Source organism: Geotrypetes seraphini, chromosome 15 (assembly GCF_902459505.1).
Source record: "Geotrypetes seraphini chromosome 15, aGeoSer1.1, whole genome shotgun sequence".
Classification (NCBI taxonomy): domain Eukaryota; kingdom Metazoa; phylum Chordata; class Amphibia; order Gymnophiona; family Dermophiidae; genus Geotrypetes; species Geotrypetes seraphini.
In genome coordinates this window covers 40,190,679-40,206,456 of record NC_047098.1, presented here as the reverse complement: position 1 = coordinate 40,206,456, position 15,778 = coordinate 40,190,679, and the positions used below count along the sequence as shown (strand labels likewise).

General features: G+C 41.8%; 1 protein-coding gene across 3 annotated transcripts in view; it reads right to left on the bottom strand.

Annotated features, from left to right (window-relative positions):
* The window catches only part of NXN (nucleoredoxin), a 186,667-nt gene that overhangs the window by 63,687 nt on the left and 107,202 nt on the right, over positions 1–15,778 (bottom strand). For all 3 annotated transcript variants that reach the window (XM_033922311.1, XM_033922310.1, XM_033922309.1), the window contains exon 2: positions 4,819–4,936. In XM_033922311.1, coding sequence (XP_033778202.1) covers positions 4,819–4,936 — 118 coding nt within the window. The remainder of the gene's footprint in view (positions 1–4,818; positions 4,937–15,778) is intronic.

The following is a 15,778-nucleotide window of genomic DNA, read 5'->3' as shown; positions in this document are numbered from 1 at the left end:
TGACAATGGGGATCCCTGAGGGACACCAGATGGATTACTCCAGGTAAATGAGTATGTCCCAGTAGAATATACTTGATAAGATCTACTGTGTAAAAATCCTTCAAACCATCTACAGACATTCCCAGTGATTCCCATGGTCTCCAAACAAATCAATAACAAATCATGGTCAACCAAGTCAAACGCTACTCAGGTCTAATTGTAGAATCAATACACTTATACCTAGGCTAAATTGCAATAACTGTTTCAGTACTGAAACCAGCACAGAAACCCGACTGATAATCATGCAAAATACTAAAGTTATCCAAATAATTAACCAATTCAACATTTACTAAGCCCTTCATAAGTTTCACAAACAATGGAATGCTAGCCACAGGCCTATAATTAGTTTTACAGGTAATAGGCTCCTTTGAATTTTTGACAATGGGAGTAACTACAATGTGGCCAAGATCTTCTGGAAATCGTCCCTCATTAAATAAGAATGTAATCCATCTAAATAATTCCGTTTTAAACTTGAAAGTGCATTTCTCAATACATTGGGAGGACAATTATCAAGCCTACAATTAGACCTAGTGTACTTCCTAAATAGTTTACAAAAAAGGAACCAGTCCCTGCTCAGTAGAGCTTACAATCTAAATCAACAGACAAGTAGGGGCTTAGGGAATTATTCAGGATGCTTAGGGTGAGGGGGGGGGGGTTATGAGTTAAATGCATTCTCGAAGAGGTGGGCTTTTACTCTGGATTTGAATAGTTCCAGGGATAGCGCTTGATGTACTGATTCAGGCAGTTTTGTTCCTGGCATATGGTGCAGCAAGAGAAAAAGGGCGCAGATGATGTTGGCAGTAGAAAAGGGTACAGATAAGAGAGATCTGCCCGATGAACGGAGTTCCAGGGGAGGAGTGTAGGGAGAGGCAAGAGAGGAGAGATATTGTATACCATCTTGAGCTGAAAAGGTATGACAGGATTTCAATAAAGCTATTATTATTATTATTAAGAGGAATTTAAACTGTATGTGGAAGTGGATGGGGAACCAATAAAGTGATTTAGAGAGGAGTGATGTGAGCATAGCGACTCTGGTGGAATATAAGTCATGCAGCAGCATTCTGAATGGATTGAAGGGGAGAGAAATGGTTGCATGAGAGGCCAGTGAGAAGCAGGTTGCAATAGTCTAGGTCAGGGATCTCAAAGTCCCTCCTTGAGGGCCACAATCGTCGGGTTTTCAGGATTTCCCCAATGAATATGAATTGAAAGCAGTGCATACACATAGATCTCATGCATATTCATTGGGAAAATCCTGAAAACCCGACTGGATTGCGGCCCTCAAGGAGGGACTTTGAGACCCCTGGTCTAGGCGATGAGGGAGTGGATAAGGGTTTTGGTAGTGTGCTCAGAGAGGAAAGGCGATATCAACAAAGCAGGAAGTTAAGCATGGAAGGGAAAATGTAATTGCTTAATGGAGGGGCACCTATGGTGGGGATTCCCCAGATTTGGTAAAGGGTTCCACAGCTCAAGTAGATTATGGGTATCAGAATGAATATACACTACTTAAAAAGTCCCAACATAACGCACAGCAGCCTTGTATTTAAGAGGTCCTGTTTTACATTTTAGAGATGGCTGCTCTCATTTATGAAACCACTGGACAAAAGAGGCCGGGTGAATAAAATCCATGTCGACAACCCATGTCATGTATTTCCTCTTTCCCCCACTTACACCACCAAAGCCATCTCAGATCATTTCTTACCACTCAATACAGTCTTATAAGAACATAAGAACATAAGCAGTGCCTCTGCCGGGTCAGACCAGAGGTCCATCCCGCCCAGCAGTCCGCCCCCGCGGCGGCCCAACAGGTCATGACCTGCCTTAATCACCAGAAGGGGCCCCCTAGGTTTCTCATCAAAGTCCTATCTTCCCATCAATGTCCTAACCCTCCGGCCTTGCACCTGCACGACCTGGTGAGCTGTCTATACTTATGCAACACCCCAGCACCTCCCTCAGTACCCCACGATCCCCTTTTCCCTCAGGAATCTGTCCAATCCCTGTTTGAATCCCTGTACTGTACTCTGCCGGATCACTTCCTCCGGGAGCGCATTCCATTTGTCCACGACCCTTTGGGTGAAGAAAAACTTCCTTGCATTTGATTTGAACCTATCTCCCTTCAGTTTCTCTGAGTGCCCCCTCGTACCTGTCGTCCCTTTTAGTCTGAAGAACCTGTCCCTGTCCACCCTCTCTATGCCCCTAAGTATTTTGAAGGTCTCTATCATATCCCCCCCTGAGCCTCCTCTTTTCCAGAGAGAAGAGCCCCAGTTTATCCAGCCTCTCAGCATATGGGCAGTTTTCCAGCCCTCTTACCAGTTTCGTTGCCCTCCTTTGGACTCTCTCAAGAACTGCCATGTCTTTCTTGAGGTGCGGCGACCAATATTGAACGCAGTATTCCAGATGTGGGCGCACCATCGCTCGATACAGCGGCATGATGACTTCCCGCGTCCTGGTTGATATGCCCCTCTTGATGATGCCCAGCATCCTGTTGGCTTTCTTCGAGGCTGCTGCACACTGTGCGGATGGTTTCATGGATGGATCCACTAGCACACCCAAGTCTCTCTCAAGTCCGGTGTCTTCCACCAATCTCCCCCCCATTTTATACTCGAACAACGGGTTCTTTTTCCCTATGTGCATGACCTTGCATTTATCTACGTTAAAGCGCATTTGCCATTTGTTTGCCCAGTCCTCCAGCTTATCGAGGTCCCTTTGCAGTTCCTCACACTCCTCCCTGGTCCTAACTCTGGCGCAGAGCTTGGTATCGTCTGCAAATTTTATAACCTCACACTTTGCCTCCGTTTCCAGGTCATTGATAAATATGTTGAAGAGTAGCGGCCCCAGCACCGATCCCTGCGGCACACCGCTCGTGACTCCCCGCCAGTCAGAATATTGGCCCTTTACTCCGACCCTCTGTAGTCTATCTGACAGCCAGTGCTTGATCCATCTGTGTACATCCCCGCCCACCCCGTGGTTCCACAGCTTCCTAAGCAGCCTTTCATGTGGCACCTTGTCAAAGGCCTTTTGAAAATCGAGGTAAATGATGTCTATGGGTTCCCCTTTGTCCACCTGACTGCTTATTCCCTCAAAGAAGTACAGAAGGTTTGTCAGGCACGACCTTCCCTTACAGAATCCGTGCTGGCTTGTCCGCAGTAGGCCATTTTTCTCGATGTGCTCGCAAATGCTGTCCTTGATCATTGCTTCCACCATCTTCCTTATAACTGAAGTCAGGCTCACCGGCCTGTAGTTCCCGGGGTCACCTCTCGATCCCTTCTTAAAGATAGGTGTGACATTCGCCAGTTTCCAGTCCTCTGGTACCTCTCCAGTTTTCAAGGATAGGTTGCAAACATGCTGGATTGCGCCCGCTATTTCCTGACTTAGTTCCTTTAGAACCCTTGGGTGGATCCCGTCCGGTCCCGGTGATTTGCCGCTTTTCAGTCTGTCAATCTGCTTGAGGACATCCTCCCGACTTACCTCTATATGCCCCAATCTTTTGGCCTGCTCCCCACTCATGAGCTCCTCTGAGTCCGGTATATTGGACGTGTCCTCGCTCGTGAAGACCGACGAGAAGAACGTGTTCAACCTCTCAGCTACCTCTTTATTCTCCTTAATCACTCCCTTCCTATCCCCATCGTCCAATGGCCCCACCTCCTCTCTCACTGGTTGCTTCCCCTTTACGTAACTGAAGAATGCCTTGAAGTTTTTCGCCTCCCTGGCCAGCCCCTCCTCGTATTTCCCTTTTGCTTTTCTAATCTCTCGGTGGCATTCCTTTTGGCATTTCCTGTGCTCCTGGTGATTTTCCTCCGTTGGATCCCTTTTCCATTTCCGGAAGGACACTTTCTTGTCACTGATTACCTTCTTTACTTCATGTGTCATCCAAACCGGGTCTTTTGACCGCTTGTTCTTGCGGCCTTTCCTGAAACTGGGGATGTACAGTTTTTGCGCTTCCTGCAGTGTGTCCCTGAGAAGGGTCCAGGCGCTCCCTACAGTCTCCATCCTAAAGCCGTTCCTGAGCTTCCTCCCCACCATTTTCCTCATAGCAACATAGTTCCCTTTCCTGAAGTTGAGCGCAGTCGTTGCGGTCCTCCCCACTATGGGTGACCCCCTTTCTAATGTGAATCTGATCACGTTGTGATCACTGTTGCCTAGTGTTCCTCCCACTTCTACCCCTCTTGCAGGCCACCCTAATCCGTTAAGGATGAGGTCAAGAGTAGCATCCCCTCGCGTCGGTTCCTTGACTAGTTGCTCCATGAACCAGTCCCTCACTGCTTCTACGAATCTTCTACGAATTCTATCACCTAAGGGAAAAGGCAGCAGCATTCTGAATCTAAAAATTAATTACTCCATAAGGCATTTTCTTTAGATCCGAGTCCATACAACTTCCCAGATATTTCAAGTAGGACAACAGAGTAACCTAGCAAATGATGGTGGCTAAAGATGAAAACCTCCACATCTAACCAGCAGGCGTGACATCTTATTTAGAGAGATGACCTGGCATTAATACTCCTTTTCTCTCAAGTCTAACTCCCCCCCATTAGGTTGTCTCACATAACTGTTTTTCCCATTTCCAAAGAGAAGGGGTGTTAGCATCACTATAATGTTCCTGTTTACTTTGGGGAAGGGGCAGTATATAAAGTTATACTGGTACTGGGGTTAAGGGAACCAATTCAGCATTAGTGCCTAAACTTTGGGGGGGGGGGGGAGGGAGAGAGGCATCACTCTCTTCCATGCCCTTCCCAAATTACACCTATAAATGTAAGAAAGTTTCCATGCTGGCCTGTGCCTTACCTTCTGGGTCATCACGGATGACAAGAAGTCCATTCCTGCACACCACCTTCCCCGTTGATGCGTCTAGAAATATCAGAGATGGAATGTTCGAAATTCTGTACTTGTTCCATAGCTTCAGCTGCAAAAACATTTTTTTAAGTAGTTAAAAAGATGTGTACCTGAGATCCAATTTGATATATGCTTCTATTATGGTTTTTTGCATGTATCATTTCAAATAGTCAGGGAGACAGCATATAATATTTTATAAATAAAGTGTGATGCTTAAAAAGATCCAAGGTCAAAACACTAGTAGACTACCAGGCTACTGCTATGAAGACCCCCTCACACTGATATGGCAGTCCCCAGTAACACCAAACCAAATAGTGAAATAGCCTATTGCAAGCACCGAACTGTGTATATGCTACCTAATTCAACAATTAGATTACCTTAGCGCAGGGGTAGGCAATTCCGGTCCTCGAGATCTGGAGCCAGGTCAGGTTTTCAGGATATCCACAATGAATATGTATGAGATGGATTTGCATGCACTGCCTCCTTGAGATGCAAATCTATCTCATGCATATTCATTGTGGATATCCTGAAAATCTGACCTGGCTCCAGCTCTCGAGGACCAGAATCGCCTACCACTGCCTTAGCAGATTTCATCACCACATAAATAACTAGCATCAGATGCAAGAGATTTATCACTTTGTTTTGATAACTATTTGGATAATAAGGCCTTCAACAATTTCTGAAACACGACATTTACCTTTATTCTCAGAGTCTCAGGAATAGGATTCTAAAGGTACGGACCTTCAATTGAAATTATGCTACAAGTCCACAACTTACCTAACTACCCTCACCAAGCTCCGATTCATTCCTAATGATCTTAAAGCTTTATTTACTGCAGGAAAGAACAATCACTCTTCAAAGTTCTCCAAAAAAAAAGAAAAAAAGAAGAAGAGCAGGTCAAAATATTGGTTATTCATTTATTCGCAATGAACGCAAGACTCCAAAATGAGAAAAATTCTTCAGGAATGTTGCTATAAATTTAACCATTTACATTATCTTAGTTCAAGATATTGAGAGTCAATTAGATTATGTAATGAAATAATTCCAGTCCAAATGAAATATATAGGAACAAAGAAAATGGCAGCAGATAAAGGCCATATGGCCCATCCATATCATCCACTACCCAAGTATTTACAAAGCAATACAAAGTAAAGCTGGGTGATGGTTACATGCTATCTTAAAATATGAGAGAAAAAGAGAGAGATCTTTTAGTAATTGAAGTATCTAATCATAAAGCACATTTTACTCATTGCTGGTATATTACAGACAGAATAGTAACTGGCCCAGACACTCAAATTAGGCTTCTTCCCAAGAGAAGCTACTGACTATTTGAAGCATAAAGGCAGCTAGCCAGTAGTGAAGGTAGCATTTACATGTTATCCACGTCTCAAAGCAACAACAACAACAAAAAAAAACCCCACCAAAAACCAAACCTGGTCTAAGTGAACGATCTTTCATGAAGAGCAATATGGCAGTCAGTACAATGTCACATAGAAAACACAGGGAGGTTTTGATACAGTTCTGATGCTAAATTCCTCTCCAGAATGAGGTTTATTGAGGGATGCAGGCAGCTTCTATTGAAACCCCTTGTGTTGCATCATCCAACCTTCCGCCAATTCCGTTGTGCAAGGTCAGAGGTAGACAATTCCGGTCCTCGAGAGCCAGAGCAGGTTTTCAGGATATCCACAATAAATATGTATGAGATAGATTTGCATCTCAAGGAGGCAGTGTATGCAAATCCATCTCATACATATTCATTGTGGATATCCTGAAAACCTGACCTGGCTCCAGCTCTCGAGGACTGGAATGGCCTACCCCTGTGCTAGGTTATAAAACTGCCACAAGAACAAATGCTGGAAATCCAGCCACAGCTTCTCCTCTAACTGGATGAGGGCAGATGGATCAGTGCTTTATGATACAGTGCTCTGTACCAGGGACCACAATGTCTTGACTAGAACAAACGCCTAACCCAGGAGTCAGCAACCTTTTTAAAGCAAAGAGCCATTTTATCCTAAATATCTGACCCAAAATTTACAAAGAGTCACAATGGATAAAGAAGGTTTGAGATATTCCAGATCTCTCACTCTTCCTTCTCCAAGGTTTAGCATCTCACCCCTCTTTCTCCCCTCCAACCTATCGAAGGTCTCTGCACCTCTCATCCATCCATCCCTCCCCCAACCCATATCCAAGGCTCTCTCCCCTCTCCAGGCCCTGACCCTTTGATCTCCCTCCCAACCCCACGATCCCCCCCCCTCTTTGAGAAATTCCCTAACCCTTATTTGTCCTGTTTGTTTTAATTAGATTGTAAGCTCTATTGAGCAGGGATTGCCTCTTATATGTTTAATGTACAGCACTGCATACGTCTAGCAGCACTGTAGAAATGATAAGTAATAGTAGTAGTAAGACTCTAATATAAACCGAGACCCCAATTTTTGGCCCCAGAATCTAGGCTTATATTTGAGTATATACAGTATGTTTAAACACATAATCTAGCACAGAAAATGAAGAAAAAAAAGACTAGTAAAAAAAACAAAAAACATATTTCAAAAATCATACTGTATCAATGTCAATGGCATTCAAGCAGTCCACTTCTTAATTACTGGTTATATTAAAAATCTGATGCCAGAGTAGTTGTGGGTTGACGTCAGCATCTAGTGCAAGTTGGGATCATCATGTCTTGAGCTGCAATTGGTGTTATGAATCCCCTGAAGCAGGGGTAAGCATTAGAAGTGTTATGAGACCAGCACTGGGGTTGTTAAGAATAAGCTGAGTAATATTCTTTTTTTTTTTTTTTTTTAGTATTTTGGCAATATTGAAAATTTGTGCTTGGTGGACAATTTGTTGGTATGCAGGGGTGTCCAACCTGCGGCCCAAGGGCCGCATGCAGCCCCGTGAAGTATTTTGTGCGGCCCCGGTCGAGGTCGATGCAGTGTTTTCCTCTGCTGCCCCTGGGTGTTTACCGTCTTGCCAGCTCCCTCCTCTGTCTTGCTGCAGCGTTTGCGCGTTTTTGTGGCCCCAGAAACATTTTTTTTTGGCCAATTCGGCCCAGGGAAGCAAAAAGGTTGGACACCCCTGGTTTATAGTAAACTCTTTTTAATGTGAGCAATATTTAAGGTAGCGAGCCAGATGATTAAAGATTTGGAGTCTAAGAGCAGGTCCTGAAATAACTGTGCATTATAAGAGGCCCTATGATTCAGGTTCAGCACACATATCTGATGTCTCTCCCCCTATATGTAGATTTTTAATATAACCAATAATTAAGAAGTGGCTTGTTTGAATACCATTAACACTAAAAGTGTATGTTTTGCTTGCTACTATATAAGAAAAATAAGATAAAGTACTTAGAAGTATGCAGTGATTCTCATAGACAATAATATTATGCCACCCAGTTTGGAAAAACTTATGGGTGTGAAAAACATAAGGAGTTGTTTCGAGATCTAAAGAAGAAGAGAATAAGAATATGAACTTTTATACTTTATAATCAACTTTTAATCAATTTATAATCAACTATAGTGAAAGATATATGTAAAGAGAAGGATTATGAAGAAATCTATCATGTAATCTATTCTGAAAGAATGAACTACAGTGGTTTAACGCCTATGATTGGATGAAAGTATCTTTGAGCAATGATAAAGAGAAATTAGGTTAAAAAAGTTTAAAAAAAGGGTTTTTTATATAAGGAAATTTAGAGAATAAATTATTAACTTAAATTAAATTTAAACTAAATGTAATAAGGGGGAAGGTGGATAACAGCTAATGATTGATATTCAGAGCCCTAAACTATATGGCAAGCTGAATTGTAGAAAAGTATTAACATTATATCTGTTATTTGAATTTTCTAATGTGTGCCTATCAAGTGTTTCATAGGCAGATATTATGCTCAGTGACATAGTTAGGGGTGATGGTCTACCTCAGGCGCCGCCTTAGTGAGGGCAATAGCACCCCTCCTACTCCCCCCACCACCACCGTGCCTCTATCTCTTCACTGGCGCAAACAGCAACTCCAACCTGTTGCTCATGTCAGTGTCGGCTCTCCTTCGGACCTCACTTCCGGGTCCCATGCCTAGGAAGTGACCTCAGTGGGAGAGCAGACGCCGGCAGCGAGTTGGTAATGCCGCTCACCCCGGGGAAGTTAAAAGAGGCACGAGATGGGGAAGGAGTAGAGGTGGAAAAGAGGGCAGAGGGGGCACTACTGCCCTAGGTGTCTCCCATCTTCACTACGCCACTGATTATGCCAACAATGTACATCTCCTATTTGAATTTCAGTGCTATTAAGTGTGTCCATTTCACAGTAGTCTTATTAGGTTTCAATTTGCTCATTCTGAGTTTACCTCATGGATTGTATATGTTCATATTTGGTCATTTTACTATCATGATGCTACAGTTATAATTTTGTTAACCGCTTTGATTTGATTTTGACTTTTTTTGTTTAAAATGGCAGTATATCAAATAAAATAGCTAAGGGGTCCTTTTATCAAGCTGCGGTAGGGGTTTAACGCGTGTAATACCGCGCGTTAAACCACCTGTCGCACTAGCCGCTAATGCTGCATTGAGCAGGCATTAGTTTTTTAGCCGGCTGCGAGGGTTAGCGCGTGATGAAATGTCCGACACACTAACCCCACTAGCGCGGCTTGATAAAAGGACCCCTAAGTTTTATGTTAAATAAAATAAATGCATAAAAATAAAAATTCTTCTCAAGCGTCTCCTATGGCCAGAAAGAATCCACTAGCATCAGATGCAAGAGATTTATCACTTTGTTTTGATAACTATTTGGATAATAAGGCCTTCAACAATTTCTGAAACACGACATTTACCTTTATTCTCAGAGTCTCAGGAATAGGATTCTAAAGGTACGGACCTTCAATTGAAATTATGCTACAAGTCCACAACTTACCTAACTACCCTCACCAAGCTCCGATTCATTCCTAATGATCTTAAAGCTTTATTTACTGCAGGAAAGAACAATCACTCTTCAAAGTTCTCCAAAAAAAAAAAAAAAAAAAAAGAAGAAGAGCAGGTCAAAATATTGGTTATTCATTTATTCGCAATGAACGCAAGACTCCAAAATGAGAAAAATTCTTCAGGAATGTTGCTATAAATTTAACCATTTACATTATCTTAGTTCAAGATATTGAGAGTCAATTAGATTATGTAATGAAATAATTCCAGTCCAAATGAAATATATAGGAACAAAGAAAATGGCAGCAGATAAAGGCCATATGGCCCATCCATATCATCCACTACCCAAGTATTTACAAAGCAATACAAAGTAAAGCTGGGTGATGGTTACATGCTATCTTAAAATATGAGAGAAAAAGAGAGAGATCTTTTAGTAATTGAAGTATCTAATCATAAAGCACATTTTACTCATTGCTGGTATATTACAGACAGAATAGTAACTGGCCCAGACACTCAAATTAGGCTTCTTCCCAAGAGAAGCTACTGACTATTTGAAGCATAAAGGCAGCTAGCCAGTAGTGAAGGTAGCATTTACATGTTATCCACGTCTCAAAGCAACAACAACAACAAAAAAAAACCCCACCAAAAACCAAACCTGGTCTAAGTGAACGATCTTTCATGAAGAGCAATATGGCAGTCAGTACAATGTCACATAGAAAACACAGGGAGGTTTTGATACAGTTCTGATGCTAAATTCCTCTCCAGAATGAGGTTTATTGAGGGATGCAGGCAGCTTCTATTGAAACCCCTTGTGTTGCATCATCCAACCTTCCGCCAATTCCGTTGTGCAAGGTCAGAGGTAGACAATTCCGGTCCTCGAGAGCCAGAGCAGGTTTTCAGGATATCCACAATAAATATGTATGAGATAGATTTGCATCTCAAGGAGGCAGTGTATGCAAATCCATCTCATACATATTCATTGTGGATATCCTGAAAACCTGACCTGGCTCCAGCTCTCGAGGACTGGAATGGCCTACCCCTGTGCTAGGTTATAAAACTGCCACAAGAACAAATGCTGGAAATCCAGCCACAGCTTCTCCTCTAACTGGATGAGGGCAGATGGATCAGTGCTTTATGATACAGTGCTCTGTACCAGGGACCACAATGTCTTGACTAGAACAAACGCCTAACCCAGGAGTCAGCAACCTTTTTAAAGCAAAGAGCCATTTTATCCTAAATATCTGACCCAAAATTTACAAAGAGTCACAATGGATAAAGAAGGTTTGAGATATTCCAGATCTCTCACTCTTCCTTCTCCAAGGTTTAGCATCTCACCCCTCTTTCTCCCCTCCAACCTATCGAAGGTCTCTGCACCTCTCATCCATCCATCCCTCCCCCAACCCATATCCAAGGCTCTCTCCCCTCTCCAGGCCCTGACCCTTTGATCTCCCTCCCAACCCCACGATCCCCCCCCCTCTTTGAGAAATTCCCTAACCCTTATTTGTCCTGTTTGTTTTAATTAGATTGTAAGCTCTATTGAGCAGGGATTGCCTCTTATATGTTTAATGTACAGCACTGCATACGTCTAGCAGCACTGTAGAAATGATAAGTAATAGTAGTAGTAAGACTCTAATATAAACCGAGACCCCAATTTTTGGCCCCAGAATCTAGGCTTATATTTGAGTATATACAGTATGTTTAAACACATAATCTAGCACAGAAAATGAAGAAAAAAAAGACTAGTAAAAAAAACAAAAAACATATTTCAAAAATCATACTGTATCAATGTCAATGGCATTCAAGCAGTCCACTTCTTAATTACTGGTTATATTAAAAATCTGATGCCAGAGTAGTTGTGGGTTGACGTCAGCATCTAGTGCAAGTTGGGATCATCATGTCTTGAGCTGCAATTGGTGTTATGAATCCCCTGAAGCAGGGGTAAGCATTAGAAGTGTTATGAGACCAGCACTGGGGTTGTTAAGAATAAGCTGAGTAATATTCTTTTTTTTTTTTTTTTTAGTATTTTGGCAATATTGAAAATTTGTGCTTGGTGGACAATTTGTTGGTATGCAGGGGTGTCCAACCTGCGGCCCAAGGGCCGCATGCAGCCCCGTGAAGTATTTTGTGCGGCCCCGGTCGAGGTCGATGCAGTGTTTTCCTCTGCTGCCCCTGGGTGTTTACCGTCTTGCCAGCTCCCTCCTCTGTCTTGCTGCAGCGTTTGCGCGTTTTTGTGGCCCCAGAAACATTTTTTTTTGGCCAATTCGGCCCAGGGAAGCAAAAAGGTTGGACACCCCTGGTTTATAGTAAACTCTTTTTAATGTGAGCAATATTTAAGGTAGCGAGCCAGATGATTAAAGATTTGGAGTCTAAGAGCAGGTCCTGAAATAACTGTGCATTATAAGAGGCCCTATGATTCAGGTTCAGCACACATATCTGATGTCTCTCCCCCTATATGTAGATTTTTAATATAACCAATAATTAAGAAGTGGCTTGTTTGAATACCATTAACACTAAAAGTGTATGTTTTGCTTGCTACTATATAAGAAAAATAAGATAAAGTACTTAGAAGTATGCAGTGATTCTCATAGACAATAATATTATGCCACCCAGTTTGGAAAAACTTATGGGTGTGAAAAACATAAGGAGTTGTTTCGAGATCTAAAGAAGAAGAGAATAAGAATATGAACTTTTATACTTTATAATCAACTTTTAATCAATTTATAATCAACTATAGTGAAAGATATATGTAAAGAGAAGGATTATGAAGAAATCTATCATGTAATCTATTCTGAAAGAATGAACTACAGTGGTTTAACGCCTATGATTGGATGAAAGTATCTTTGAGCAATGATAAAGAGAAATTAGGTTAAAAAAGTTTAAAAAAAGGGTTTTTTATATAAGGAAATTTAGAGAATAAATTATTAACTTAAATTAAATTTAAACTAAATGTAATAAGGGGGAAGGTGGATAACAGCTAATGATTGATATTCAGAGCCCTAAACTATATGGCAAGCTGAATTGTAGAAAAGTATTAACATTATATCTGTTATTTGAATTTTCTAATGTGTGCCTATCAAGTGTTTCATAGGCAGATATTATGCTCAGTGACATAGTTAGGGGTGATGGTCTACCTCAGGCGCCGCCTTAGTGAGGGCAATAGCACCCCTCCTACTCCCCCCACCACCACCGTGCCTCTATCTCTTCACTGGCGCAAACAGCAACTCCAACCTGTTGCTCATGTCAGTGTCGGCTCTCCTTCGGACCTCACTTCCGGGTCCCATGCCTAGGAAGTGACCTCAGTGGGAGAGCAGACGCCGGCAGCGAGTTGGTAATGCCGCTCACCCCGGGGAAGTTAAAAGAGGCACGAGATGGGGAAGGAGTAGAGGTGGAAAAGAGGGCAGAGGGGGCACTACTGCCCTAGGTGTCTCCCATCTTCACTACGCCACTGATTATGCCAACAATGTACATCTCCTATTTGAATTTCAGTGCTATTAAGTGTGTCCATTTCACAGTAGTCTTATTAGGTTTCAATTTGCTCATTCTGAGTTTACCTCATGGATTGTATATGTTCATATTTGGTCATTTTACTATCATGATGCTACAGTTATAATTTTGTTAACCGCTTTGATTTGATTTTGACTTTTTTTGTTTAAAATGGCAGTATATCAAATAAAATAGCTAAGGGGTCCTTTTATCAAGCTGCGGTAGGGGTTTAACGCGTGTAATACCGCGCGTTAAACCACCTGTCGCACTAGCCGCTAATGCTGCATTGAGCAGGCATTAGTTTTTTAGCCGGCTGCGAGGGTTAGCGCGTGATGAAATGTCCGACACACTAACCCCACTAGCGCGGCTTGATAAAAGGACCCCTAAGTTTTATGTTAAATAAAATAAATGCATAAAAATAAAAATTCTTCTCAAGCGTCTCCTATGGCCAGAAAGAATCCACTAGCATCAGATGCAAGAGATTTATCACTTTGTTTTGATAACTATTTGGATAATAAGGCCTTCAACAATTTCTGAAACACGACATTTACCTTTATTCTCAGAGTCTCAGGAATAGGATTCTAAAGGTACGGACCTTCAATTGAAATTATGCTACAAGTCCACAACTTACCTAACTACCCTCACCAAGCTCCGATTCATTCCTAATGATCTTAAAGCTTTATTTACTGCAGGAAAGAACAATCACTCTTCAAAGTTCTCCAAAAAAAAAAAAAAAAAAAAGAAGAAGAGCAGGTCAAAATATTGGTTATTCATTTATTCGCAATGAACGCAAGACTCCAAAATGAGAAAAATTCTTCAGGAATGTTGCTATAAATTTAACCATTTACATTATCTTAGTTCAAGATATTGAGAGTCAATTAGATTATGTAATGAAATAATTCCAGTCCAAATGAAATATATAGGAACAAAGAAAATGGCAGCAGATAAAGGCCATATGGCCCATCCATATCATCCACTACCCAAGTATTTACAAAGCAATACAAAGTAAAGCTGGGTGATGGTTACATGCTATCTTAAAATATGAGAGAAAAAGAGAGAGATCTTTTAGTAATTGAAGTATCTAATCATAAAGCACATTTTACTCATTGCTGGTATATTACAGACAGAATAGTAACTGGCCCAGACACTCAAATTAGGCTTCTTCCCAAGAGAAGCTACTGACTATTTGAAGCATAAAGGCAGCTAGCCAGTAGTGAAGGTAGCATTTACATGTTATCCACGTCTCAAAGCAACAACAACAACAAAAAAAAAACCCCACCAAAAACCAAACCTGGTCTAAGTGAACGATCTTTCATGAAGAGCAATATGGCAGTCAGTACAATGTCACATAGAAAACACAGGGAGGTTTTGATACAGTTCTGATGCTAAATTCCTCTCCAGAATGAGGTTTATTGAGGGATGCAGGCAGCTTCTATTGAAACCCCTTGTGTTGCATCATCCAACCTTCCGCCAATTCCGTTGTGCAAGGTCAGAGGTAGACAATTCCGGTCCTCGAGAGCCAGAGCAGGTTTTCAGGATATCCACAATAAATATGTATGAGATAGATTTGCATCTCAAGGAGGCAGTGTATGCAAATCCATCTCATACATATTCATTGTGGATATCCTGAAAACCTGACCTGGCTCCAGCTCTCGAGGACTGGAATGGCCTACCCCTGTGCTAGGTTATAAAACTGCCACAAGAACAAATGCTGGAAATCCAGCCACAGCTTCTCCTCTAACTGGATGAGGGCAGATGGATCAGTGCTTTATGATACAGTGCTCTGTACCAGGGACCACAATGTCTTGACTAGAACAAACGCCTAACCCAGGAGTCAGCAACCTTTTTAAAGCAAAGAGCCATTTTATCCTAAATATCTGACCCAAAATTTACAAAGAGTCACAATGGATAAAGAAGGTTTGAGATATTCCAGATCTCTCACTCTTCCTTCTCCAAGGTTTAGCATCTCACCCCTCTTTCTCCCCTCCAACCTATCGAAGGTCTCTGCACCTCTCATCCATCCATCCCTCCCCCAACCCATATCCAAGGCTCTCTCCCCTCTCCAGGCCCTGACCCTTTGATCTCCCTCCCAACCCCACGATCCCCCCCCCTCTTTGAGAAATTCCCTAACCCTTATTTGTCCTGTTTGTTTTAATTAGATTGTAAGCTCTATTGAGCAGGGATTGCCTCTTATATGTTTAATGTACAGCACTGCATACGTCTAGCAGCACTGTAGAAATGATAAGTAATAGTAGTAGTAAGACTCTAATATAAACCGAGACCCCAATTTTTGGCCCCAGAATCTAGGCTTATATTTGAGTATATACAGTATGTTTAAACACATAATCTAGCACAGAAAATGAAGAAAAAAAAGACTAGTAAAAAAAACAAAAAACATATTTCAAAAATCATACTGTATCAATGTCAATGGCATTCAAGCAGTCCACTTCTTAATTACTGGTTATATTAAAAATCTGATGCCAGAGTAGTTGTGGGTTGACGTCAGCATCTAGTGCAAGTTGGGATCATCA